We start from the raw sequence: 27,455 nt of genomic DNA, 5'->3' as shown, positions 1-27,455 counted from the left end.
GAGGCACCAACACAGTGTTCAGAGCAAACATTAAGAACAGTCCCAGTTCGTCACAACACCCCTCTCGCGATGCAAATACAGACCCCTGTAGCTACCGATCACGCATTTATCCCAATGTTGTTTGTCTTACCAAAGTGCCCAGGAACTACAGCCAGGGACCCTATTGTGCTAGGCCCGGTGAGAACTCAGAACATACTCACTGGACTGCCTGTCTATCAAGAGGACCCACGGATTCTCAACCAGCGAATGTAACAGGTTTCAGGGGTGTGTGATCATCTTCTTTTTGGAGGAGGGAGAGTTCAACAGTTTCTGTCTCCTGGGGACAGGAGGAGGCGGAGACCCTTTTCCGTGGTATATCTCAAGTGCCAACCAACATTGCATCCAGACACTAATTCCAAAATGAGGGGTCTCAGCTAAGGATGGGACTCAGACCAAATGCCGCCAACACACATCTGCCCTCAGCTCTGCTCCATGTACGGATCCCAGTCCAAACCCAACCCTTACTGCAGGTATTGAGCCACTTTTATTCTTTCTCTCATCATCAGCTGTGCCCCTGGGCTGTGGCTAAAGCACTCCCTGGAAAAAGCTGCTGGCGGGGAACTCCCAGTCTGGAGTCTCTGGGATCTCACAAGAAAGCCTGCTCCTGTGAGAATGCAGTGCCACAAGGTCTGGAGATGCAACAGGGCTGGCCCCAAACAGCAACTGTTTCATGGGGCGGGTACTGGACTGATTCAGCTTGCCCGGATGTTGAGGAGCTCCACTGATTTGGCTTATGTGCTCCTCTCAGTTGCTTTGCAGGCAGAATTCTCTCCACCCCATGAAACAGGAGCCCCTGCCTCACTGAGTCTGGATACTGGCAGAGAGCTGGGGTGCCTGCCTTTCAACTAGTATAGACCCTGGCATGGTGCATCACAAGCAATTATGAGGAAAATTGCTCCCGCCACCCAGGTGTGCCTCAGAAAGGGAAAGATGTCCTCAGAGTGGCAGCATGCTCTAGTGGATGGGACATTGGACTGGGTTCAGATTCTGCCACTGATGTACCATGTGGCCATCAGCAAAGTGTTCATGCCTCAGTTTCCTTGTCTGTAAACTAAGGACAGTAGCCACTGGGGTGATTTGCAGAAGTGTTGTCATGAAAGCTCGTAGAGCAGTTTGAGACACTGGGATTAGGTTGCTAGAGAAGTGCTAGATACTATTGTTATATGTTGCAGTAGTGATCATTCCTTTACCTAGGAGCCAGGGAAAACACAAGGTAGTGCTGCCAATCAATAAGCATGCCACTAAGCCAGAGAAGCAGGAGATATCGTACTTCTGTGCTCACCAGCAATGAAGGAAACAGCCAGTGAAATAATAAAAATAAATCCTGCTGATGTCCTATGGCTCTGGGTCACACATCTAGCTGCACTGAGCTTTAGTGTGAGGTTCACCTGAGTCAAGCCAGGCAAGGTGATCTGTTTCTGTAGTTCCCCACAGGGGTTTATTTACTGCATCAGTTTTCTAAATGTACTGCTGAGGAGCGGGAGGGAAAATGGGTGATAGAGCCCAGCTGGGTTTTTCCAGAGGGCGCTGGCTGCTCCCTTTAATGGGAGTTAGAAACTTAACTCCTTGCTGCCTCTTTGCAAATCCCAGACAGTGTCTGAACAGTTCCCTCGAGCCTTTCCCACAGAAGGCTGTGAAAGGTGTAAGAGTGCAGGGTAACCACACACAGGAGTTTAGGATGGGAAGTGAGGCAGAATAGTATCGAAAAAGCCCTCTGTGAAGTTAAATAGCAGAACTGGAATCAGGTCAGGACACTGAGGTTAATGCTTCCCCAGTCTTGCAAAAGAGTGCAGTGGGATTTATTTCATGTCTACAAATGGGCCTATAATTAAGTCTCCTTTGGAAGATAAGATTTAGGAGGAATTTGATTGTTTTCTCTCTTCTGCACTGCTGGACAGCCTGGCAAACAGTTGTGTGAAAGAAAGAGTGCCTTGTATCTAACAATTTCCCACCCTATTACCATGCAATCACACACACACACCCCTACACAATTATTAATCACCCAGTGGCAGAGCCCCCCATCACCCTGATCACAGGCACAGTCTTTGTATTAAGACTGATGACTACAGCATCACAGTTGTTAACATGCATTACAGGATTTTCTCCAGGAGCTGTGATCAACTAAGACTTACTTTCAATTTACTGGCAGCAGCACAAGGACAACTATCGTGGCTTCTGAGTGACAGGAATGCTGGGTGGAAAAAAACATCTAGGAAAGTTTAGGAGGTATAATCAAAGACTAAAGCAGGCTCAGTGGACTCCCTTCTGCTTAATAGCTGGTGGCATGGTCAGCGCAGCCAGTTGCGTGTAGTGCTTAGTGAAAGGCAAATCATTTGCTTGCGATCTTTCAGCCACAGGTTGGAAAAGGGACCAGAGCTTAGACACACTGTTTCTCAACTAGGGTCTGATGCAGCAAAGCACTTCAGGGTGTGTTAACTTTCGGCACATGCCTGAGTCCCATTGAAGTCCGTGGGATGGAAGCAAACACTCACAGATAAACGTGCTCTGTTGAATAGGAGTCCTTGCTAAGCCAGGGCCAGTGATCCCATGCTGTAGGGCAGGCACAGGGGAGGATGGTGGGGGTGTTGGACACTACCAGCCCAGGGAACTGTGTGGCACATAATGAAGCAGGTCTCTGCATAAGGGGATTAGCCTTCTTTGGGACCATGGTTTTCGCACCCTTTCAGACTCAGCATGGTTAAATGATGGAGCCAAGCATGCAACATGCTTGTCCACGCTATCCCAGGCTGGCGAAACACTGCCCCTGCAGCAGGGACCATCTGCCTAGTTGGTTGATTGCTGTACATTTGTTAGCCCAGAGGACAGGCACTTGGGAAGGGAATAGCTCCATGTCATCCTGTCAGAAGCAGGTGATATTTCAGAACTGAAGACACCAGGCGCTCCCCACCACATCTTTAAGAACCCTCGGCACCGGGGCTTGAGGTCAGGGTGTCATCAGGGGCTTGGCCAAGTAACAATAAGAAGAGGGAGGGAAAAGAGATGTAGCCAAATATGAGAGAAACCCAGCAAATGAACTCCTCTCAGGATACAGTCGCAAGGCAGGCTCCACTTATCTGTGACTAAATACCAGGAGAAGCTGCATGACCGCTCGCTGAGGCAGGTGTACCTAATCCTGCCTTAGCATGGGTGGGGGTTGGACCAGAGGACCTTGTAAGGTTCCTTCCAGTCCTATGACTCCCTCCCCTTGGTAAGCACATTTTCTGGGACACACATTTAAATACGCTTGGCCAGAATTCACCTCCCATTCAAACAGAACTTTACACTAGACATGGAGTATGTGAATGGAAGGCTGAGGTTCCGATCTGCATCACCCAGAAGTGACAGTATCTCCTGGGAACCCTATTACCCATATAGGGGGCTTACCGCTCCTCCCACTGATGTTGGTGCACTGCTCCCCTTCAGTTCAATGGGAGAAGGACAGGACCCTGTTCTGCTCTTCCACACCGCCACAGAGCTCTCCTTGACTCCAGCTGGGGTTGCTGTGCATACCCAAGGGAGGGACTTGGACCGCCACTTATAATGATTATATTTAATAGCATGACGCGTATCCAAGAACCTAAAGTCTGCTCGGGCTGTGCTTTGTGCAAGACTGAGGGCACAGAGTCTAAGGCAGCTGGTTATCTCTGTTATTCTGTACCCCAGCCTGTCCCCATCCACCCCCCAAGCCCAGGAGCTGCTGAGGGATGCTTTCACCCCAGATGTGACTTGACAGCCACCAGGAGTTTCAGCAGCACTGAGGCAAGAAACAGCCCCATAGGTCATTACGTTGGTCAGTGATGTCCAGGGCATTGCTGTACCCTGGCAAAGCCCCCGGCACTGGGCATGCCCCCAACATGCCCCCTGTGCCAGCAGCTGGAGTTAGAAGGGGTGGTTTAGAGCCAGGTTGTTACCTGGCTGGTCCTACACTGATGCAAAGGAAGACATCTGTTGGTGGGTTAATTTATTTCTTCTCTCAATGACTGTGGAAAAGCTGGAAGAGGTCCCTGGCAACAATCAAGAACATTTGTACTATAGAGTACATTCAGTATACACTGGGGAAGATACGGAGCTCTGGGATGCCAGAGCAGGGGGGATGTCAGCCCACTCCTGGTGTCCTGACCCACAGTTCAGGCTGCAGCATGGTTTATCCCCTAGTTACCGGTAGCTTTACACACGTGTCTTACTCACATGGTCAATGAGTTCCTTCATCATGCCGTTCCACTGCCCCTTCTCATCCTGTGCTCCATACTTTCCGTCCTCCACCAGGCGGATATCGTAGGTAAAGCCCAGGATGTGGGACAGCTCCTTGAGAAGGTCAATGCAGTAACCTTCGAAGCGGTCGTTCCCGAAGAGGGCTGCATCTGACTTCCGAAACATGACGAAGGGCTCTTCCTGCGCAGACGGGAGAGAGCAGAGCAAAGAGCCACAGTTGAGGGCAGGCTGCCAGTCCCATGTCCAGCAGAAAAGCAATGAAAGCAGGTGGCTGTTCCTGCAGGTAACCCTGTGCAATGTGACATACATTATGCAAGCAAGGTTGGCACTGCGACATGTTCGGAATAAATTAACTTTGCATGGTGCATCAGCTAATTAGCAACCTTGTTTACCCCACTAAATTTAATTTTGTCTCTTCTGAGCAGCCAACTGTTTTCCATTCAGCGGGATTTCAGAGAGAGAGAGAGAGAAAAAACAACTATTTCATGCTCTGCAAAGGAAAACAAGGGTGCTGAAAAATAAAAATACATAGGGGAAAAAAATTCAGCCCCAAATAGCAGGCACTAGAAACACAAATAAACCGATCCCTGGGGACTGTTGTGGACTCAGCACCATCGGGGTTCTTAAGAGCATTTGGGTTGGGTGTCTTGCCAGGACACCATGCGTGGCTAGTGGCTGGTATAAGGTGGCTTTATTTCTTTGTGCCCCCAGGATAGGTGACAAAACAAGACAAAACAAAGAAAGGGGAAGGGATTCTAGTGCTGGCCAGAGGCAGGTCAAAAGGAGACCAGCGCGTGTCTTAGACCTTTTCCTTTGTACCTACTCCCTGAGAGCACAGGTCTGTACTGAGAGGAGGAGGTGCCTAAGAGCCTAACCTGAACCCTAAGCAGGTTTCCTGCGAGCGGTTCCAAAGGGCAGGTTTTCCACAAACACCTGGCTCTGATCATGCCCCACAGTATCCTAGGAACATCCCCTCCAGTGCTGACCCACAGCTTGATTCTGGCCATAAGGCAGCCGAACTGACTGGCAGAGGAATTGCCCTGTTCACTGGCCTAGGGCCCAATATGCCCCCACTCCCTCTTTGGCTGCCAGTGCAGAGAGCATGCCCAAGAGGCAGGGGGTGCTCTGCCACTGGAGTCAGAGGAGCAGGAATAATTTACAGCAGCTCCAAGGTGGCTCTAACTTATGCTAGCCAGCAGCGGTACTGGTGGCTTTTGGCATCTTTTCCCACTCCCATGTTGCACTGAGATCAGCTCAGACGCAGCCCAGGATCAGGGCCCAGGACTTTTCAATAACCAGGCATCACGCTGGCCACTCAAGCAACAAACCCGTGGTTCCAACCCTGGGCACCTGTAGTTAGTGTGGGGTAGATGCCCATGCACCATGGGCATACTGCATGGAGCTGGTGATTTCTAACGAGCTACGGCACATTACTTCAGGAAGGGCACAGCACCTGGCCTAAGGACCCTGCCATGTGATCTTGGGGCCTTCTCTCCCCCTTCTGAACTGTTCTCATTACTTTTGTATTTGGAAAAGCCTCTGAAAATTTAACAAGCTGCAGCAAAGTGCTGCCTTATTAGCTAGCTGACTGCAGGCAGCGCCAGGAAGGGTTGTAAGTTATAGCACATCTAAAAGGAATGGTCCACAGTGAACTTTCTGAAACACTCAGAGGGCTGCTCTCCTCTGAGTCCAAATGATTTCACTTCTGCTAATGCTCAAAAAAAGCCACTCTTTTTAGTTTAAAGATGTCCAGCTTGGATGCCTTAAAAGGTTCAGAGATATCAGGCTGATAACCCGGCTCCTGTCGGAATCCAGAATGGGCCATTACTTTTCTGAGAAAATCATGTCCAGATGCAGAAAGCAAACTATGTTTTTTAAATTGGTTATTATTATTCCATTCCACACTGAAGCACTGATTAATGCCCAAGATATATGGCACCCCAGGAGATCCCAGGTTGCCTGTCAAATACAGAACCACTGTTTATTACGATAATCAAATTGTCTCATTGCTACCTTCTTCTTCCTTTCTTTGCTCCAACTAGTGTCTCTCACCCCACTCTTAGACAGTCAGTTTTTGGCCCAGGACTCTCTTTTCATTATTTGTGGGTACAATACCCAGCACAATGAGGCCTTGAAACATAATATTAGCAGCCCTATAACAGGCTTCTACACAGGAAGGTTCCATCTTTCCTCTCAGCTCTTGTGATGAATGAGGTCATCATATGCCAGTGAAAACAATAAAGTATGCAATGAAAAACATAGCCTTTCACAAAGCAACACATTTGGGCTGTCAGTCATGGCAACAGAAAGGAACCAGGAAGATGTGGGAATGGTCGGAGAGAGAAGATATGTAAGGGGAGTGATGAGAAGCTCAAGGTATGCTATCCAGCAGGTGAGCGCTTGGAGACAACGGCAGGACAGGAGACTGACCTGAGGAAAAGACTATCTATTAGACTGAACCATTGGATAATGTTTCGCACAACGCTACGGTCCTAGCTTGGAGGTGCCCCAGACCTCACCCTAGTGCATGGAGCTTTGCTGGAATTCCAGCAACATCCCTGCCTGTGCCTCCTGCCTTGAGGGATCCACGCTCATCCAGCACCCACAGTGGTCAAACCTAGGCCATTCGTGTATGGCTGTGCTCTGGGTGTTGGCGCGGAGTGGATGAGAGAGAGCACCTGGGTTTGGGTCTGCTGGATGAGAAACCAAGGCTGACAACGTCATGCCTATGGAGTTAGGGCGGCGCATGCAAGCCCATTAAACTCCCTCTCTCTCCAGTCCTCTCCCCAGGAATTAGTGTTTTGTTTGTGAACCAGCTGAGTCTACGGATCTTGGTATAAATACACCAGCTCCAAAGCAACCATAAAATGCTATTAATTTTGAGAAACACTATAGGGATAACATACATATTTAACAGGCAAAGCGCTGAACATTAGGATGCCACTCGCTCCGTAATGTATCTCCTGGTCTCAGACGTTTCCTAGGGGGTAATTCTGATCTCTATGAACCACTTATTCACAGACTATTTCACAATTTATTACTGAAAATGGCCAGACATCCAATTCACAAGCTCCCTCGGCTTGCTAATCGATTTCTCAGTGAAGGTGCCCTCAATTTCATAACTTCACAGTTCTTGTATTGCTCAGGGAGAGTGGCGCTAGTGCTGGGGTAATATTTATCTTCCAACAAGTCACTGCAATATGAGCAAAAGGCAGTGGGGGGGTATGGGAAGGAGAGGGGAGAACAACCTTTCCCTCCTCTGGCTTTTCTACTGTCAGTTACACCTACGGAAGAGACACAAAGGACAGCAGCAAACGTCAATAAAGTTTAGGGTTGTATTTTACTTCTTAGGAGCTGATTTATGACAATGCATTTATTGCACACCTCAGTGTGCCAATCCCATCGTGTCCCTCACGCCGGGGGTCACAAGGCTGCAGGTGGCTTTGCATTAGGCCTGCACATGCCCATTCCAGCATACAGAGCTGAGCAATGAGAGGGTGGTGATTTCGAATTGGAATGTGAGCATAAAGCTTAGGGACCTTCCCGGCAGTAGAACTGCTAGAGCAGAGAGATTAAAGTTCTGGCTAGAAACAGGCTCCCTAGCTCTGCAGATGCACCTCACTCCTGCCTTGCACCACTCCCACTACAGCAGGGGTTCTCAAACTGGGGATCGGGACCCCACAGGGGTCACAAGGTTCTTACATCGGGGGGGTGGGGGGGCGAGCTGTCAGTCTCAATCCCAAGCCCACTTTGCATCCAGCATTTCTAAAGAAGTTAAATATATAAAGAAGTGTTTTTAATTTATAAGGGGGGGTCGCCCTCAGAGGCTTGCTGTGTGAAAGGGATCACCAGTACAAAGGTTTGAGATATTCTGGATCCAGATCCCGGCTCAGCTTTACCAATATGTCTCGCTTCTGAGCTGATGTATTTGCTCCTCCAGCATTCCTCAGTCCTGGCCCTGCAGCTCTCACTGCTGCTCCAGCCCTCAGCCCCACACACCTGGGCTGGTGCAGCATTTCAGTCTTACCAGCTACTCCCATCCAATAATTTCCCCTTGTGGCACCATGCTAGGTTTTAATTAGATACAGATGGACAAGGGCAGGGCAGGAATGAGTCTCTGCTCAGTCTCTTAAGAGTTGAAATAACCTCAGATAATTCCCCCACCGCTGCCCCTGGCCTCCACCTAGGGTTCATATCACTGTGCATGGCATTTATTTTGTATTATTCACCCAGCTCCATCTCCCACTTACAGGGACTGGCTCCAGCCCATGTAACCTTGCAGTCTTTCTGCTGGGCCTGATTCAAGTTCCTCAGACCAAAACTTTCAGAACAAGCAAAAATATATATATAAATTCAAAAGGATAAAAATAAAACAAAAGAGATGCCCCCTGCCCACTCTGTGGCTAGAGGTAGCCCTGCAGCACCCTGCCTCTACCTCCCCACTCTTCAGGACTCCTGAAGAACCACACAGTTCACAGCATTTCAGAAACACCGCTTCTAGGGTCCAAGTTATTCAGGTCTGAGTTCAACATACCAGTTCAGTGTCTCCCTCCCCCATCCTTCTTCCCTGAGCTGGGTCCAGGTCACGTCTCTCCCAGGCTTGCCCGGGCTGGAGTTCAGCGTCCTGGCTCTGACTTCTCAGTTCCCCTAATGTCAGATTCTTCCCTGAAGGAGCTTTTTTCACTCACTGCAGTTTCTTGAATTTCCCTCCTCCCTACAGCTTCCTGCTGCCCTTTATAGGGGAATGAGCTGTGCTTCATCAGGCCCCATCAAGTCTCGTGGCATGAGAGGGCTGGAGCCATTCCAGCAGTAATGGGGCTTTTCTGCCTGAGGCCTCCAGCCCACAAGGCCAAAGCCACCCTGTTACACTGCAAAAACTGACCCTGGGCCAGGAGCCTGAGCAGAGATGTCCAGACACTGAGTGAGCGGAGACTGCCAAATTGCCTCTTGTTCCAGTATTTCCCCTAAGGCAGTGGTGGGCAACCTGCAGCCCATCAGGGTAATCTGCTGGCGGGCTGCCAGACATTGTTTACATTGGCAGGGCTGCCCGCTGCTCCCAGTGGCCACGGTTCGCTGTCCCTGGCCAATGGGAGCTGCAAGTGGCCCTGCCCGTGGTATCTCGCAGCCTGACAGCAGATTCCCCTGACAGGCGCAGGTTGCCTACTACTGCCCTAAGGACTCTGCAGTAGCTTCTGATGGGACCATTCCTTTGAACAACTGTAGCCAGTGGGATCTATTGTTGCTGCTCCTGATGCTAATGCAAACTGCACCAGGGTGCTTTATCTGTGCAGAGATATCGCTACCGGGAAAAAGAGAGAGAGAGTGTGCGCGTGTGCACACACCTCCTGGGATCAGTACAGAATGAAACTCCCGAACAGGGTGGGGGAAGATAAGAGGAGAAAATGATCATCTATTTTTACTCTGCAGTCTTCCTTGCAAAGCCAGGCATGAAAGCAGCATGGTATGGGCAGGGCCGGCTCCAGGCCCCAGCACGCCAAGCGCGTGCTTGGGGCAGCATGCTGCGGGGAGCGCTCTACCGGTCGCTGGGCGGGCGGCAGGCATCTCGGGTGGAGCATCCGCAGCCTTGTCTGCGGGAGGTCCACCGGAGCCGCGGGACCAGCGAGTGGCAGAGTGCCCCCTGCGGCATGCCACCATGCTTGGGGCAGCGAAATGGCTAGAGCCGGCCCTGGGTATGGGCTAAAATAAGACAACTAGAGGCTCCTGCAGCTCATTCGTACCCGGGCATTTGAGCAGAGCAACTCAACTGGGGAAAACGTTTTGTGACAACTAGCACAGAGAAGATGGAGCCGCTGTGTGTCAGGTTGGGTTATTTTGATGCTGGGTGGTGGTTTCATTTTAGGAAGTCAGGCCTCATTACCCAAGTGGTCCATCTAATTCCATTATCCAGCCTCTTAACATGCCAAACCAGATCATTGCTCTGTCAAGTCCAGTATCTCCCATCCTTTCTGCTGCACTGGAACAGGTTACATAGCTACCTTGTCCAGCCTCTGTTGGGAGATGTGATTATACAGGGTTGTTACTGGATAGCAGTGTCTCAGCACAAGTGCATCATTTGCAAGATAACGATGGAACAAATGTTTTTTAATTGTTACCTTCCTTAGCTTTTATCACTCTTGGAAGGAGAGGACTATCCCCCGAGCAGAGCAAAAGTCATACATGAAGAATCCCAAAATATCTGTTGTGCCTGGCTCAGAATGATGCTTCAGGGACTGGAATAGCAGGAGCTGCAGGCTGGGAGTGAGGTGCATTGGCAGAGCTGTGGAACTGGAATGGGAAGGGGTTTTTCAGGTGAGGCTCGAGATGCATGCACAAATTGTTGGGCTGAGGATACCTTTCACACTGCTTGTAACATGCCACTGGGACAAACACTGGTCCTCCTCTTTTATAAATACCCAGTTCACATTCACACATTCTTTTAGGAACCCTAGACTATACGTCATAAAAGACGATACTCTCTAAACCCTACGTGACCTAGCAATTCTTTCCCATCTCTAACATCCGTGATTCTTTGACAGGAGAGGCTCCTTAAAGGCACTGCAGGGAAATTGGCCAGAAAAATTATTGGCATAAACAGAATTTTAAACCTGATCTACGCAACCTGCCTAAGTTTTGTTACAGTTTATTTGTTCTAGGTACTGCATTATTTCCTGTTGCTGCCGATTTGGCACAGCATGACCAGCATCTTGTAACACACTAAATACAAACCAAGGTTACTAGTCATAATTCATTAGATGTTAAATAAAAATTCGTTCTGATCTGATGCCTGCTATCAGATCCAATAGTGAAGGTGAGAACTAAATACAGTGTGACAGCTGGAGACAGAGAAGAGATCAGTTAAGTATCCATGGTTTGCTGGATAACTCAATTACTTTTGGCTAGGTTGTCACATACGTAGTTATGAGGGGAAAGAAACACAAGCGCTGCAGTTATAACCCATGTGTATAAATGAATTCTGGGATAGCGGGAACTGACAGATTGGCAGCGCTGGAGCATGAAGTACCCGCAGAGCAGGTACAATGCAGGCAGTGGCAGGACAAGGACCCCGGTGGTACCCACCCCTCCTCCTGGCATGGAGCATCAACTCTGACCTTGAAGGGCCTCATCTAGAAGCAAGAGTGGGGTTCAGGCTCTAAGGCCCATGAAGCCACTGGTCTGTCTGCTAAGATTGTCAGCAGGGCGGCTAATTTGAGGCTTTTGTGCCCTTGGAGTTACGGGGGCATCTGTCAACTAGAAAACCTGCTGAGACTGACAAGTCACTTCCTAGAGGGCCACTGAGCAGCCACCTGACGCTAATGGCAATGTGCAACAGAATGCGCCCCTCCTTGGATCAGTGACAGAGAGAGGAAGAGACCCTCTAGCCCCTTCTTAACCCCTCAAGCCACCAAGGCCCCAGAAGGGAGGATACTGAGGCATGTGTTTGCTCTTATTTTTTTTGCTGTAACGAGAATAGTTACATCTGAAGCAGATGCCCACCCCTCTCCACTGCCTCTCCTGCTAGTCAGTCAGGCACCTGCACAGCCTGTGCAGTATGCTAGTTAAGAATCTTTCTTGTGCCCAGTGCAGGCAGCCCCTCGCTGGGCCTTCAGCTCGCACCAAGACAGAGAACATACCTTAGATTCAGCACAAGAGTTGACGTGGAGGTTAAGAAATGTGCAGCAGGAACAAGAAGCAGCCTCATGGCTACTGGAAGTGTAGTGGCGTCTACCCAGCAACACACAGAATCACTTAGTTGTTTGGCACGTGTGGACAAGGAGCAGCTGTTTCTCGGGAGTGTGGGAACAGCAGGGGATGCTGCAGCTTAGCACCTTACATGTGCACTGGCAGAGCTGTACATGCGAGTTTGTGTAGCACCTGCTTTCCCAGTTTCAGCCCAGCCAGCACGCTCACACTTTCTCTGGGCACCAACTTCCCTCCTTCTCATGTTCCTCTTCCTTTCAGTTCCATTGCCTAGATACAAGGTATCGAAATGCCTCTGGGTGCAGTTAGACAGCCATTCACTTAGCACCATGGACATCATTTCTAGAAAGCACCAACTAGCTCCCATAAGTGCTCTGTTCAATCACAACAGCAAGGAAGTGCTGAAGTTCCCCATGCTTCCCCCCCTGGCCCCAGTTCCTTACATCTTCTTGTCAATTGCTGGAAATGGGCCATTTTCATTACCACTACAAACAGTTATTTTTCTCTCCTGCTGACAACAGCTCAATTTAACTGATCACTCTCCTTAGATTGTGTATGGTAACACCCATTGTTTCGTGTTCTCTGGGCATATATAGATCTTCCTACTGTATTTTCAACTGCATGCATTCGATGAAGTGGGCTGTAGCCCACAAAAGCTTACGCTCAAATAAATTTGTTAGTCTCTAAGGTGCCACAAATACTCCTTTTTTTTTTTTTTTTTGGAGTGACAATGGTGCCATAAACCCAGGCCTGCCTACCAGGCAATGAAAGCAGGTATCTCCACCAGGTCTTCTGTGTATTTGATTGTCTGGGAAAGTATTCAGTGGGCCAGATTTTCTCTTGGTCTAAATCAGTGCTGCTGCATTGATGTCAATGGTGCCATTTTATACCAAACAGATTGACTCAATATCTTTTATTTTAACCACTAATGTAAAAAAGGATCCCCCCTGCAAACTGTGAATTCTAACACCAGTGAAAATATTGCAGGATATTCACCCTTTATAGTGGGATCTGATGCCTCAGAGTCATTGCTCAGCACATCAACTAGCCTTGGCTTCTCTTCAGGTGGCTAAAGTGCTCAAAGCAGCAGGCCCAGCTTGCAGGGAGGAATACATCTGTTACCAGACGTGTTAAATGATCCCCCCAGCACATTCCTGGGAAGGGCCAGGGCTTCTGGGAATGCACTCACCGTCTGAGCCTTCATGCCAGCTGCCATGGTGCAGAGCGGGATTGTGGATAGCTCGTTTGAGATGCTGCCTGAGGGAAAGATCTCTCCAAAGAGTGAAATGGGACAGCAAAGCCATTCAATTCTCTCTTCGGGGGCCTGGGGCAAAGAGGAGATGGTTCCCTCTGTGCACCCTTAGGCACCAATGGCACCTTTTCCAGCTCCTTCTCAAACATGGCCTTTAGTTCACCTCCTCTCTCCCCAGCCTCTTTCCTCCAGTGACCCCCTGCTGTCAGGTTAAAGTTGCAGGATGGCAGGTGGCCTCTCCACTTCCCCATCCCCTTGTCCCCAACTGGTGGTCAGAGGAGCACAGAGACCCCCAAAGCCAAGACCTTTGTGCAGATTGTTCTTCTGTCTCCATAAGATGAGACACAGCTAGCAGAGCTCTGGTCGATTAATTCAAGACACGTGCAGCACTCCCACCCCATCGCCTCACCCAGCCCCGTGTTTATGAGCGGAAACAGAGGGACGGGAGGGAGCCAGTTTGGCATGGCATCTGGGGCTGAGGAATGCAAGTTAGGTCACGTGGCATCAGGACAATCACAGGTCTCTTGGGATGTAACACCCGCCTCTATGCACGCTCAGTACAGATCTCCCTCAGACTCTGTCCACTTTCTGCGTCAATTACTGCTAATGAAACATTTGAAACTGTCCTACAGAGCAGCTGTGGGATTCAGGGCTGCTAAAGCCTGCTCTGCCCAGCTGATAAACCAGGAGACACTGTCAGCGTGTGGATATGAGAATGTGGAGCAGATAGCGATATGGATGCAGGTCTCCCCCTCTCTCTAGTCCAACCTCACTTCTATGCAGGGAAGGGCCTGTAAACCACTGTTCAGACAGACTCACCAGCCAGGGCATGGGAAAATAAACACCCAGCTACAGGTCATTCCACATCCTTTCCTCAAGGCTTGATTTCCAAAACCCAGACACGCCAGCTCAAACTACTGGCTAAAAAGCACCCACGGTCTATCCAGCTCCAGCCACCTCCGTGGGAGGAGAGAGAACACATCTTTTCTCCATGGTAGCATCCTCTGCATTAGCTTCCCCTTCCCTTTTATAACCTCACCCAGATCAGCCATGTGCTAGCAGGTGCCTGGGGGCCATCACACCTTTTCAGGGGGCAGGAGGTAAAATGCTGCTAACTAGTAGAGGTTAATTGGTCACCATGAATGAGGCAATATTTGCCAACCATGTGCACCTGACAATACCCAGGGCACTGAAATCTCAGTGTCTCTTATCTCTTGTTATCTTAAGCAAAGTGAAGAACTGAGGTGTCTCAGGTACTGCTGTGTGGCAACTGTTGGTGTCTTATTGGTGACCAGAGCAGGTTTCTGACCTCGGCAAGAGCACAGGGAGCTAGGAGAGAGCCCCAAAACATCAGGCCAAAAGCAAAGGGACTAGCAAAGCTACTGCAGCATTGTAAAGCACCAGAGAAGTCGCACATTTCCAGCCATTTATATACGGATGAGAAATACAAGCCAGCAGCCTCCTACCAGGACAGTGGTGACAACAAGAGATCTGTTGGTTAGTGAGTCTGTAATGTTGGGCCCTCGCCCCTTGGAAATCTCCGTGATGTTCAAACCATCAGAAGGGTTCCACACTCCAACCTGAAATGAAGCAAAGAAACAATTTACTAGACACTTGACATGTGTTGTTCGGTCTTTTCCAGGGTCCCACAGGCCTGGTTGAAGGGTAGCTATTTCTGTCTTCTGCTGCACAGGCAAGCAAAGCTGACTATACTGTGTTGGCTGACTTAACAGAAGAGAAAGTGACACTAATCCTGCAGTTGCCGACCACTGCAGCAGTCACCCATGCAGAGCAGACATTGCAAATATCTAATGCATTTCCTTTTTGCTGCCCTCTAATGGGGGCACTGATCCCTGTGTACAAATATGGAGGTCCATGATGTCTAGAATTCGGGAATTCATTCAACAGTGGACAATAGCGCCATGCAGCACAGGAGCTCAGTGAATTTTGGCCAAACCTCACAGTGATTAGAGCTATTCCTGAATCAAAGATTCCCCAATGCAAATGTCTTAAGCTTTGGTGAACAGCAGGGCTGGCACCAGAAACCCCAGATTCTAACACTTCCAAACTTGTGAAGGGTTAAAAATTTAGATCATAATTTTTCAGCTTGGGTCCATCTCCTGTTGGAACCAAAAAGAGGCCATGGGATGTATTCAAACAAAATACAGGCTTTGGCTGCACACAAGGGATGTGTTTAGACAGTATTTAGAAACATTTGTGTTGGAAGGAGTTTTGTGGGTCATATAGACCAGAGGACACGGGCTGCAGTCTCGATCACTTGATCCTTCCCATATTGTTAAATGGGAGGGCATTGTAGCTAGGTGGGAGGAGAATTCTGGTATGGAAAAGGTTGAGAACACAGCTGGCTGGAAAATGGTATTTCTGATGAAACTTTAGAAAATAAGAGAACATTTTGGGGGTGGTTGCTGGAATTTTTGGGGTTTTAACAAAAAAAATGGGGGAGGGATAGCTCAGTGGTTTGAGCATCTGCCTGCTAAATCCAGGGTTGTGAGCTCAGTCCTTGAGGGGGCCACTTAGGGATCTGGGGCAAAAATCTGTCTGGGGATTGGTCCTGCTTTGAGCAGGGGGTTGGACTAGATACCTCCTGAGGTCCCTTCCAACCCTGAGATTCTACGATAAAAACATTGGTTGGTTTCCAATTTCAAAAATCTAGAAGTGTTTTCATTGGAAGACCAGCAAGTTTCAAAAGATATAAAGAATTTCCATGAAAACTTGTGTTTCTTAAAAAAATAAAAAACCACCTCCAAATGTGATCGAAGTTTGCAGTGCCACTGCCCTGGCTGTACCTATTTTGTGGGCAGCATTCTCCTAGGCGTTCCATCTGGCACCTTCTCTGCAGCACTGGATTCATAGGTGCAGGAAATAGGGGTGCTGGGGGTGTTCCAGCACCCTTGAGTAGACTTGGAAGTACATGGAATATATGTGACTTGCATCACAATTCATAGTGTCTCCTATGTATTTCCTATCTGTTCTCATGTGAAAAATGTGTCTGGTCATGTCAGGCTCGACCATACACGCTAATAGGGAAACTGTAACCTTATGAATTCTCTTGTCTGGTTTGCATTGCAGGATTGCTATTGTTCAATTCCCCCATGGATGGAGCACTCATTTTCACCAATGGACAGAATAATGTCCCTGGATCTAGCACACATGAGTGTGAAAGGAGGAATTTACTCAAGTAATCAATTAAGATTTCTCCATTCTAATAATTTTGTCCTGGGTGAGAGTGTTTGATTTCACCAGGAAATCACAGTGTCCTTGCAGAGAGAAGTGCTGAGAGGCACTGGTATTAGAGAGAGAGTTCAGAAATATGAACTCCTGTAATACCCTTTATGTGGGCAGATTCCACATTCCACCAGTTCCACTCAGGGCAACTGCGTCGAAGACCCTGGAGGTACAGACAAAGGGCATAACAGTGGTGTCACAAGGTGGACACCAAGCCTATCTGCATTTAATTTAGCTCCATTTTGCACCACCTTGAAAACTAGTAACATTGGGAATGAATATGAGCTAGATACAAAGCAACCGGCCAGGAACTCCTGGCTATCCACTTGTAACAAACGACTATTACGCTACAACTGCCCATCAGGGAGTTCTTGCACCTTCCTCTGAAGCAGCTGGCGCTGGTCACTGTCAGAGACAGGATCCTGGAGTACATGGACCACCTGTCCGATCCAATCTGGGAATTCCTACATTCCTTTATAAAGTGTCACAAAAAAGGGCCAAGTGTTCATTTTAATCAGTTCTCTTCTGCCGAGAGATAGAGGGCCAGGTCTTTAGCTGAGGTAAAATGTCACAGTCTATTTCGAACCAGGGGCGCTAGGACGATTTACACCAGCTGTGGAACTGGTCCAGCGTCATCACTGGTATTTGGTCCAACTCCCTTTTAAATGAATGCAAACACACATGGCCTGCCTGCCCTCCAGCGTCAGGAATAGATGCGGCATGGGATGTTACAATTCAGGTCCCCTTTCTGTCCTGCCACTATCTACATTTTACTGTTAAAAGCCTTTTAACAGCATGACTGCAAATACAAAAACATAAGGCAATGAGACTTCTTGGAAAGGAAATTCTTTCAGTAAAGCGCCGTGTTTAACATCTGAACGCACTTTCCTCCACTGTCGTGGATATAGCTAGGTAACAACAGGTTTACCGTACTATTATTTCTCTTAGGGTGGTGTGCAGCAGCCCTGTAGCACTAGGCGTTCTGGAAACAAAGTGCGAGACAGCCCCTTCCCAGACACAGGTGGGAGGGGAAGCCAAGGCCGTGAATTACCCAACTTCACAGAGGAACTTAACAGCACAGCTGGGACAAGACTCCAAATTTCCTGGATCCCGATCCAGTGCCCTATCCACTCTACCATACTGCCTCCTTGTATTAGACCCGATTGATCTTTTGTAGTCTTTCATGCTGGGATCTCACATCACTTGACCAACGCTAACAACTGTCCGGTGAGACAGCATTTTACCACTGGGCAAGCTGACGCTCTGGGAGGGGAAAAGCCAGGTGATAGCCAGCAGAGTGCCCCCGGAAGAGTTTGACTCCTGGGCCTACCTGGCATAAAGGACCGCTCCAGTGACACCATTGTGCTGCGCACATTTACATCTAAAGATGATCTGGCCCCTCTTCATCCTGCTGCAACCGTTACTCCGCACTCTCTCCCAGACCGCAAGAATACAGGTGTAAAATCTCCTGGCATATTCTAACCTTGTGGCTGGTTGTCTAATGCTGCCCCTCTGAGGCTTGTTATGCCTCCAAATAGACAGAGACAGACACAGAAATAGGAACTACAGAATATCCACATCGATTCATCTACGAGGCCACATGAGCGATAGAAACTTGAAAGCAGAGAGTCCACAGACCAATCCCGTGGCAGGGCTAGGAGCTCCCGATTATTTATTTATTTAGGTTTTTTATTTCCTTGATTGTTTTTCTTTTCTTTTCTATTTTTTTTTTAATAATTCAATCTCCCCAGCAACCTCTGGCAAGAACCTGGCTTTACTGCATTCACAGAAAGGGTTTTTGAACAGTATAAATTTTAAAAGAGTTTCCGTGAACTTTCTGAGAATCTCTAAATATTTTACAAAAGCCAGGCATTGCTCCATCTTTCCGTCCAATCACGCAGCAGTTAAAATGTCAGAAGATTATTATTATTATAGGGAAGAGAAGCAATAATATAAAGAGCCTTTGGCAGTGCTACCTACTCAGCTAAGAATCCCTTGCTAAGTTTTCCTTAAGAAAGCAAAATACATGGAATTCAAGTCTGCATTAATTAACTTAAAAATTAAAATAAAGAAAAAATGCAAATATTCCATTACGAGAACTGTGCAAGTCAGATAGTCAAACAACGTGTAATTATGTTTGGGTAATACTGCTTTAATCCTCAGAACATCCAGGAGGTAGCAGGATCAGAAGCACAATCCTAAAGCTCAACAAATATAAGTTATTGTACATAATGCAAAGTACATATTGGGATTCACGCCATTTGGCATTTCATTAGTTCAGATTAGCTATTAACAGAATCTTAGTGTCCACAGAGATTTGACATCGATACTTTAAAACCTTTCTAGAGTAGATAAAAGGCTTTAAAAAAAAACAAAGCAGAGAGCTGCAAAATCTCATGTCTAGATGAAGATTAAACATAAAAGCTGAACATCCTTGAGGAATATGCTTCAGGGTTTGGCAATATCCTATGAGCATGATGTGATACACAGTAGTAATAAATACCACCAGAACCAGCAATTCTATCATACAGCTGGGGAGTAACTACGTTGACTGATAGATATTTTGGCAATACTTTAAAGTTCAGATTCACATGATATCCAAAACGTTTGTCGTTTTTGCCTGTTACTCTGCTGGGATCATTACTGGTAAGCAGTCCACTGGCTCAGGGAGCTGGTTGGGCTGATGTTACCAGTGACACCAATCCTAGCAACCCCCTTTGCAAGGTGTCAGCAATCACCTATGGGGAAAGCAGCCAAGAATCAGCCCCTAGGGTTTCTCCCATCCTTAAGGTTGAAGGCTCTCTAACCTTGGCTAGCTAGCTCACGGAGACTGTAATGGCACTATCTGCAGCCTGCTTCGAGCACAGCACATGTGAATAGGTGACTCTCGGTATGCATTGTCAGCGGTGCAGGTCTTTGTTCTATTCAGGCAACTTGCTGCTCCGTTCTGTCCACTGAATGAACTGCTCTCCCCTTGAAAATGATGTTTTAGAAGTTTTAATGATTTGAGTATTCTTTGTTTTTCTAAGTGGTCCATGAAACAGGAATGAAATCCCCATGAGCACCTGAGAATCAGCCCTGCACTTCAGTGGCATTATATCCCTGTATCCAGCAGGGATCTGTGCTAATTAGAAAGATTCTACATGGCTGTGTTTGTGCAGCTACCTTGCATCCCCAGCAGCAGGACTGCCGCTGCAAACACTCCACATCCAAATGGGACATTTCCAATCAGGCCAGGAAACTAACCTGTCCTCATTTTTTTTGTACCCTCTCTTGGATATCAAAAAACAACAAAAAAAACCCCATATATTATCATCTCCTTCGAAACTCAGGCTGCAAGAGGACCAATCAGGGCTGTAACAAACTGGGGATATTTCCAGCCTTAGGCAATGTTCATAGCAGGAGATCACATTGAGAGGGGAGCTTTAAAGGGCTGCTGTCGCCTCCGGGAAAACACTTCATAAGCAAACTGTAGCGTTTAGGCAGTACTTGGGTTGAGCTTTTTCCCCTCCCATCATTGGCATGGGAAAAAAAACAAAACCCAGGCTCCTGACTGCTCAGGAAATTTCTTCTGCTTCCGCGGTTCCACTATTTCCCATGTGTGTTACCGCAACAATCTTACATGGCAACTAATTGTGACAACTTGGACTGAGGGCTTCAGGTTCAGGTGTGTGAATGAGCGTGTGTGTGTGTGTGTACGTCAGGAAACAGGAGCAGAGCAATTCCAAAGCAGCAAATATGCTTACGTCAAATAGGCAGATATAGGAGCTATGAGGTTGATGCACCATTTTCCAGGGGGCCTGAGTGGATCTTTCGAAGGTTTCATACACTCTTTAGCTAGCAGGAAGGACAAACTTTACTGACCTTTTCCAGACCATCTTCTTTGAGGCTGATGATGTCCAAGTCAAAATCTGTCCTTAATCCACTGGTTTTGTTGAAGACAATACGCCCAGTTAATCCTTCCCATTGGGCCTGTGGAAGGGAGAGAAGTCAGCATAGCAGTTACTCGGCTTCATAAATCATCGTTTGCTACTGCTGTACAGTGCTTCATTTTAATTACTCCTTACACTGATACTCTCTCCCCGACGAGCATGATTAATTAATAATCACCTCCATCATTGCTCACGCTGCAGCACGGGCTGGAGCATTCCATAAATTCTATTATATTCCTTGCCCTGATTTACATTTGCACCTTTTGTGTACAACATCGATCTCAGGACGTGTCCCTGGCATGCTGGGTCAGTGCAAAACTAGCTGTGTTTCTGCTTATGTCTTTGCAGCTCTGACAATGTCTGGGGGAGGGTGGGGGGAGCGTCTTTCAGCACAGGACAACGCCACTTAAACACAAACAAATCCCCCTCACCTGCCTCCATGCCGAGCTGGTCCAATGTTTATTTACCCTTTGCAAGGTGCTTTGGAGTTGAAAAGTGCTAAGTATTTTCATCTCTGTTTTTCAGATGGGGAAAGTGAAGCACAAAGAGGTGAAGACCTGCTCGATGCTTGGAAGTTTGGGGCTGAATGCTCAGAAGGAGCTGGGCACCTAAGTTCCAGGGCTGGGGCCACTGAGATGCATAAAACTCCAGCTGAAACCAGGCAGGCATCTCAACACGCTCCATGCTTCAGTTTCTGCAATAAAAATTCCAGAAGCACGTCTCTCCCTTCAAGGGTTGCTTGGGCCAGAGAACAGCTGAAGAGCCTGGCGGTTTCAGCACTTGCCCAGCACGGGGAGATCCAGGATCCAGTCCCCCTGCTTCAATAGCTCATTATTTATCCACAGCGCAACATCTTCAACAGGAGAGACTGCAGGATCCCCCATCAGAATATCCCACAGCTCTCACCTGAAAGGAGGCAGATCCCTGCTCAAATCTTTCTCCCCCTTCAGATGGTGGAGGGAGGCCTTGAACAGGGCCCAGGGATCTCCCTTCTCCCAGGTGAGTGCCCTAACCACTGGGCTGACTGTTATGAGGGAGGTTGCTGTCCTTCTCCCCACTTGTCCTGGGCTTCATGCTAAAATAGCATTGGGACTCTTAACTCCAAAGCAGTGTCCTGGCTGAGAATCTCATGCAGAGCTAGCGCTCCCTGCCACCTGGACTGGCCCCGATCTGGGAGATGAGTTGCACTTCGCACCTCTCTCCCACTGGCTGGCTTCAGGTTAGCCTGCTGGCTTTTGTGAATCTCAGTTTCGGTGCCTCTCTCTGCCCAATCATTGTATAAAGACAACGAGGAGTCCGGTGGCACCTTAAAGACTAACAGATTTATTTGGGCATAATCTTTCATGGGTGAAAACCCCACTTCTTCAGATGAATGAAGTGAAAATGATACAAGTGTTCCCCAGGCCTCAGTGACTAGTCCAGGGTGGAAATTAGACCTAGGGTGACCAGATGTCCCGATTTTATAGGACAGTCCCGAGTTTTGGGTCTTTTTCTTATATAGACTCCTATTACCCCCCACCCGGTCTGGATTTGTCACATTTGCTGCGTGGTCACCCTAATTAGATCTCATTTGCTCCTGGCTTCCAATCCTGTGCTCAGACCATTTGAATATGTTTTTCTCTGAGACCTGCTGACAGTAGCACCAGCCAATGAATCATTCAGTAACACCATTACAAAACCCAACAGCAACAAAACCCTCCCACTGCTTCCCACAAACTGCTTATTTCTTCTTTTAAAAAATAAGCATAAATAACTTTTCAGATTCTTTGGACTTGGGAGGTCAGTCTCTGAACTTATCGGCCCCAGTTCATAAGTCCATCACTGTTCAGCAAAGCACATAAGCACGTGCTTAAGGGTTTGAACTGGCCCCATGGGCACGCAGCTCTCTTGAACTGCAGCCCCATTCTGGGGTGGAGGAATAGCCCGGCATGATGGGGAAGGGAGATCTGCAAATGGATCTGGAGCCAATCCCACTTCGATGAAAAGTGCAATGATATTGGCATTGCCATTCTGTCTCAGAGCGACTCTCCTGGTGTTTTAATAAACAACAGCACAGAAATGAACATCCCTGGTTTCAGGGGCAAGAGAGGTCTGAAGAATGGCTGCTGCTCCTGTAGGCTAAATGGTGATTAATGTCACCGCAGTGTGCAGTGCTGGCCCTGGAACGTCTAGGGACACAAGGGGCAATTTTTCTGCTGTTTCTTGTGACATTTCCCTGAATGCAGGACACCCGGATACCATCCTCCCATACACACCAAGTGAAGTATGCTTGCCACGCTCTGAACTTTAGGCTGGTATTTCCCTGTTCCCTTTCCGAAATGCCAGACTGGTAGCGTGCTTTATTGGTTGACTCATTCCACTTGCGGAGTTCGTCTGCAGCCTGCTCTTCTCTAACAAGTGTATCTCCCTGGGGGGGATGAGCCAGAAATCTCCCCTGATGATGAAGGTGGCACAAGCTGGGAGGATGACTGGCAGGCTTCCCAGATCAATCCCCTTCCACTCTCCCCTGGGATACGCCTGGTTAATTCCTGAAGGAATGCTGCCCCCCACTTCACAGGCCTATTGCCCTGGGTGCTCAGGACACTGCACTCAGTCTGCCAAATTAAGCATGCAGGTGGGAACTACAGCTGGGAAGTTCTCCATGACCCAGTGACCACACACAATGTTTGCAGTGCTGAGTCGGAAACAAACACAGATGTGTATTGAGCGCGTCACCTCCTCGCTGGGGCTCTAACTCTCCCGCTTAGCCCACCACAAGCAGTTGATGGAGCTGGCAGAGCAGGGAGACGTCACATTAATGCAATGGCACAAGGGAAACGGAGCCCAGGCAGGGGCAACTAGAGCCAAGGAGAGCTCCCCTCCTTTCCCTGGCAGTCGTAGGTAGCGTTCCCCTACATCTCCCTCTCTTCCTCAATCTGTTTTACCCCTGAGCCCAGAGACACGTCTCCCTTTGATGAGACACAGCATCTGCCTGTCGCCCATGAGAGTCTGTCCCCCCTTTGCTTTCTCATTTCCAAAATAAACGTGGATAAGGAAGGGTCAGCTCAGCCGCTTCCCCCACTTCCCCTCCCCAGGGCGATGACCAGGTTCTCCTGCCTTGTTCTGAAGCTCATTTGCGTTAAATCTCTCGCTGGTGCTGGCCCCAGGATGCCCTGTGCTTGGGAGACCCTCCCATTTCTGGACCCTTAGAGGAGGTCCAGTGTGGTGGCACTGAGAAAGGAGGCCAAGGGAATATCGGCCTCACCTCCCTCTGCTTTGCCCATTGGCAGGTCCAGCTCCAGGCACCAGCACAGCAAGCAGGTGCTTGGGGCGGCCAATGGAAAGGGGTGGCACATCCGGCTCTTTGGCGGCAATTCAGCAGCGGGTCCCTTGGTCCCTCTCGGAGGGAAGGACCTACCACTGAATTGCCGCCGAAGAATGAAGGGGCGGAGCTAGAGTTGCCGCCAAAGTGCTGCCTATCACGGCTTTTTGTTTTGGTTTGGTTTTGGGGAGGCAAAAACACTGGAGCTGGCCCTGCCCATTGGTCCTGGCTTCCTGCTCCCCTACGAGACTCTGGTAGGTGATAGCAGCCTGCTAGCCAACGAGGCGACCCGCCTGGCTTCCTCTGTTACTTCAGCAGGATGTTGAGCTGCCCAGTCTCATCCCCGTGTCCTGTTCAGCTGCTGCTGCAGTGAGAGGAGCCCAAACCACCCCACAGCCATTCTCAGGGCAACAGTTCCCACACAGGACAGGATGCCCTTGACGAGTGACAACAAACCAGGCTGTGCCCCAGGTGAATCACAGCTGTGAAAAAATCCTGCTGAAGACAAGGCCTCAGCGTGTGTTTGCTGGTGTGGCATGAACAAACATTGGCACAATTCTCTCCGTGAGGAACATGGGGTTAAGGGGCCTGGTCTCTGCACTGAGACATCCCCCTGCATTTACTGTTTTGTGCTTTCCGGTGCTCAGCGAGCACAGTTATTATGTGTTTTGGCTGCAGTGGAGGAAGCTTATCCCTGCAAGTAGTTGACAGAGTGCCAGGAAGAGGAACAACAGGCGGCCACTGGAGTGGAGGGCTCAGACTAATTTGCAAAAGGAGGCAACAAATGAAATTATTCAACAGTCTTTTCTGGCAGCTGGCAGGAGCAGCTCCTTGCAGAAGAGAACAAACAGAGAGAGAGAAAAACAGATTTTCAGAGCCTGTGAACTGGCAGTTCAATGTCCCAGTAAAACGGAGATAATCTTTCCTTTCTCCCATCCTTGGTCTGTCTTGTCTGCTTAGATTGTAAATGCTTTAGGGCAGGGACTTTCTCCCACTCTGTGTGTGTACAGGCCCTAGCACAGGGGGACTCTGATGGGTTTGTAGGCAATACCACAATACAAATAAGAAATAAACAATAAATAATGATCTTTTATTGACTTTTCTGCCACAGAAAGAAGAGAATTTAGTTTAACCATTGCAAAGCCTTGGAAAAAAAGAGAGAATTATTTCCATGGCTGAAGTAATAGCATAAAATACTAAGGCCTGATTATACTACTCCCATGTTAAAAGGTGCAGCCAGAGCAGTGTAAAGAGGCCTTTGTGTAAATGAGACTCCAGCCCTTAATCCCAAAGCAATCCCAAAGAGTGCTTGCACCTATCTACTGGCAGGACCACAGCTCAGGCCCACAGCATGCCCTTTGCACAGCACTAGGGAACTGCTGCTCACCTCTCACTATTCGTTAGTGTTTTCAGGTTAGGATGGTCTCCCACGGAGGTGAGCTACTTTACACTGGCAGGAGCTGAAACACAGCAAGTAAGCAGAGGACAGGCCTGGTAAGAAAGCAGTGCCCTGAAACGTGCCCTGCATGGCTGCTTTCCTGGCCATGTCTCATTCCAGCCTGCCTGCAGTGCTGTGATTTGGTAAGCTTGCTGCTCGCAATCACCAGTGTTCCACTGCTGTTTGCATGCGTGGGCTGAACCCAGGGAATTTATAATTACACAAAACAGAGGAAATGAAGTTCCCACTTCACTTTCCGGACTCCCATCTTACTAAATCCATTGCTCTGCCAAAACTGGGCAATCAGCACATGGGCAGAGATACAAGACACTGCCAGTTTGGCCCCCAGACCTGTGTCAAGTGCTTTTTGTGGACACTAACCAACTGTTCCTGCAAAAGGCAGACATATCTCGCTCTGCTAGGAGACTGCCTTGTAAGGAGAGCAGCCCAGAGCAGGCACAGGTGAGTGTCTGTAACAGCACTGGAGATTTTAGATTATTTCTCACGTCTTGCTGTGACCCCACGGAAACTATTTTGAGGACGTAAGTGAGATGTAAGTGGTGCATAAGCCTCATGCAAGCCTTTTGCACATGGGTGAAGATCAACCATCTGCAAAGAGTGTAAACCACTGAGAGGTGCAATTCTTGTTAAACATTGTTTTTTAGATCAACAAATGCACTTTTACAATTGACTACTGACAGGCCCCAATCCAGGCCTAGACTCTCATTCACAGACACACTTGGGGTAATGCTCTAAAATGCCTCCTGTAAAAATATTCCAGTGCACCCAGGAGCTCTGGCTGTGCTCCTGGTTGGGAGTGGAGTTTTCACACACTTTCCAGCTGCATCAAGGATTTTTTTTATACCAGGCCTCAACATGCACAGATCAAAGCAGCCCACCTCTAGCCTCCTGATGGATGAGGCACCAGGCATCTCCAGCTTCAGATGAGGCTGACAATATGTGTGGCGACATTCAAACAGTGACAGCAGTGGCTGGAGACGAGACAGGCAAAGGGTACAAGTGCAGGGTCACACCTGAGCTAGGAATAGAAGTTCCCAGTCCAGGATCCTATCTACTGGACCATTGTGAGTGGTGAGGTTTAGCCCTGCTGTCTCTCCACCAGAGTCAGGGGTGTTTCACCAGGATTCAGGTTAGCCCAGCAATCTCAAGACTCTGGTTATTAGCCTTTATCGGATGAGAGCTGCACTGTCTATTCTATCACCACATTTACTTTCAAGTGCATCTTATTTGGTCCCAAAGGGGCTATACAAACAATCTGACTCCTGGATCCTTGCTCCCATCCATCTCTGCAAGGGTTGTCTGTAGTGCTCGTAAATGTGTTGTCTAGCCACTGTGCAGCTCCTAATTCTGGGATCTGAACAGTTGCTCCCCACCCGCACGTTGCCATCGGAAGGTTGGCATCAATAGGAAAGAAGCTTTTACCTCTTTTATGAAATTCATAAAGCGGCCCCCGAACCTCCAGGCTTTGTGTCGATGGCACTGCAGGGAGTTAACAGTCATCTGTGGGGCTCGCTGGTAGCACACTGAGACGATGTGAACTGCGTCATACAACAGGGCAGCATCTGTCTAAAATAAAGGGGAACAGCATTTGGGTTGATAACAGTTCCAAAGCAAAAAGGCACTAATGCAGCAGTGATTTGGTGCCGGGTCCATTTGGAAAACACATGATCCATCTCATGCAAAGCTGCAGAAGCTTCTCTGAATTCTCCCCTGGTCGCCTCTGTCTTCTCACCTGCATCCTGACATCTTTCCTCCCTGGCGTCTGAAACACAATTGCACACGGCTCCCCTGAGGGCAGGGCTTTCTGCACTGAGGGGTTGCATCCTGCCGGTGGATCAGCCCGATGCTGCTGATCGGTTTGGGAACTGCAGGCCAGGTAGCCTCCAGCACATGCACAGTTGCAGCAGCAGGGGGCTCTGAGTGTTTATGAGGAAGACCTGGATGCAATGGTTTCAGTGGAGAGCAGATTGATGGGACAGTTGGCCCCACTGGTAAAACGGAGAGAGGAGGGTGCTGGATAAATAAAAACCAAAGCCTAAGGCAAGAACCAGCTGACCACTGCAAGGACACCTACAGTCACACTGACTCCTGGCTAACTGAGGGATCTAATTGTTCAGCTCTAGATGAGTGTAATCAAAGGCCTCATTTCCGGCTCCCATTGAAGTCAACTGTAAAACTCCCATGAACTGAAAGTGAACAGAACAAAGCCGTATTCTCTACATCGTTACAATGGCGCTCAACGAACTTCTAGAGAGTCGTAGGTTTCAAGGTCAGAACACCTAGTCTGACCTCCTGTATAACTCAGGCCATGGGAAA

At 48.6% G+C, this 27,455-nt stretch overlaps 1 protein-coding gene across 3 annotated transcripts in view; it reads right to left on the bottom strand.

Annotated features, from left to right (window-relative positions):
* GRIK3 (glutamate ionotropic receptor kainate type subunit 3) overlaps nucleotides 1-27,455 on the bottom strand; it is a 240,912-nt gene that overhangs the window by 52,701 nt on the left and 160,756 nt on the right. For all 3 annotated transcript variants that reach the window (XR_004375907.2, XM_032796279.2, XM_032796281.2), the window contains exons 7-10: nucleotides 26,562-26,705; nucleotides 20,312-20,419; nucleotides 14,668-14,781; nucleotides 4,228-4,431 (exon numbers count right to left, since the gene is read on the bottom strand). Coding sequence is in view for 2 of the 3 variants with exons in the window: in XM_032796279.2 (XP_032652170.1) it covers nucleotides 4,228-4,431; nucleotides 14,668-14,781; nucleotides 20,312-20,419; nucleotides 26,562-26,705 (570 nt within the window). In the remaining variant the exon portion in view is untranslated. The remainder of the gene's footprint in view (nucleotides 1-4,227; nucleotides 4,432-14,667; nucleotides 14,782-20,311; nucleotides 20,420-26,561; nucleotides 26,706-27,455) is intronic.

This window comes from Chelonoidis abingdonii, chromosome 25, assembly GCF_003597395.2.
Source record: "Chelonoidis abingdonii isolate Lonesome George chromosome 25, CheloAbing_2.0, whole genome shotgun sequence".
Lineage (NCBI taxonomy): Eukaryota > Metazoa > Chordata > Testudines > Testudinidae > Chelonoidis > Chelonoidis abingdonii.
This window is presented reverse-complemented; position numbering and strand designations above follow the sequence as displayed.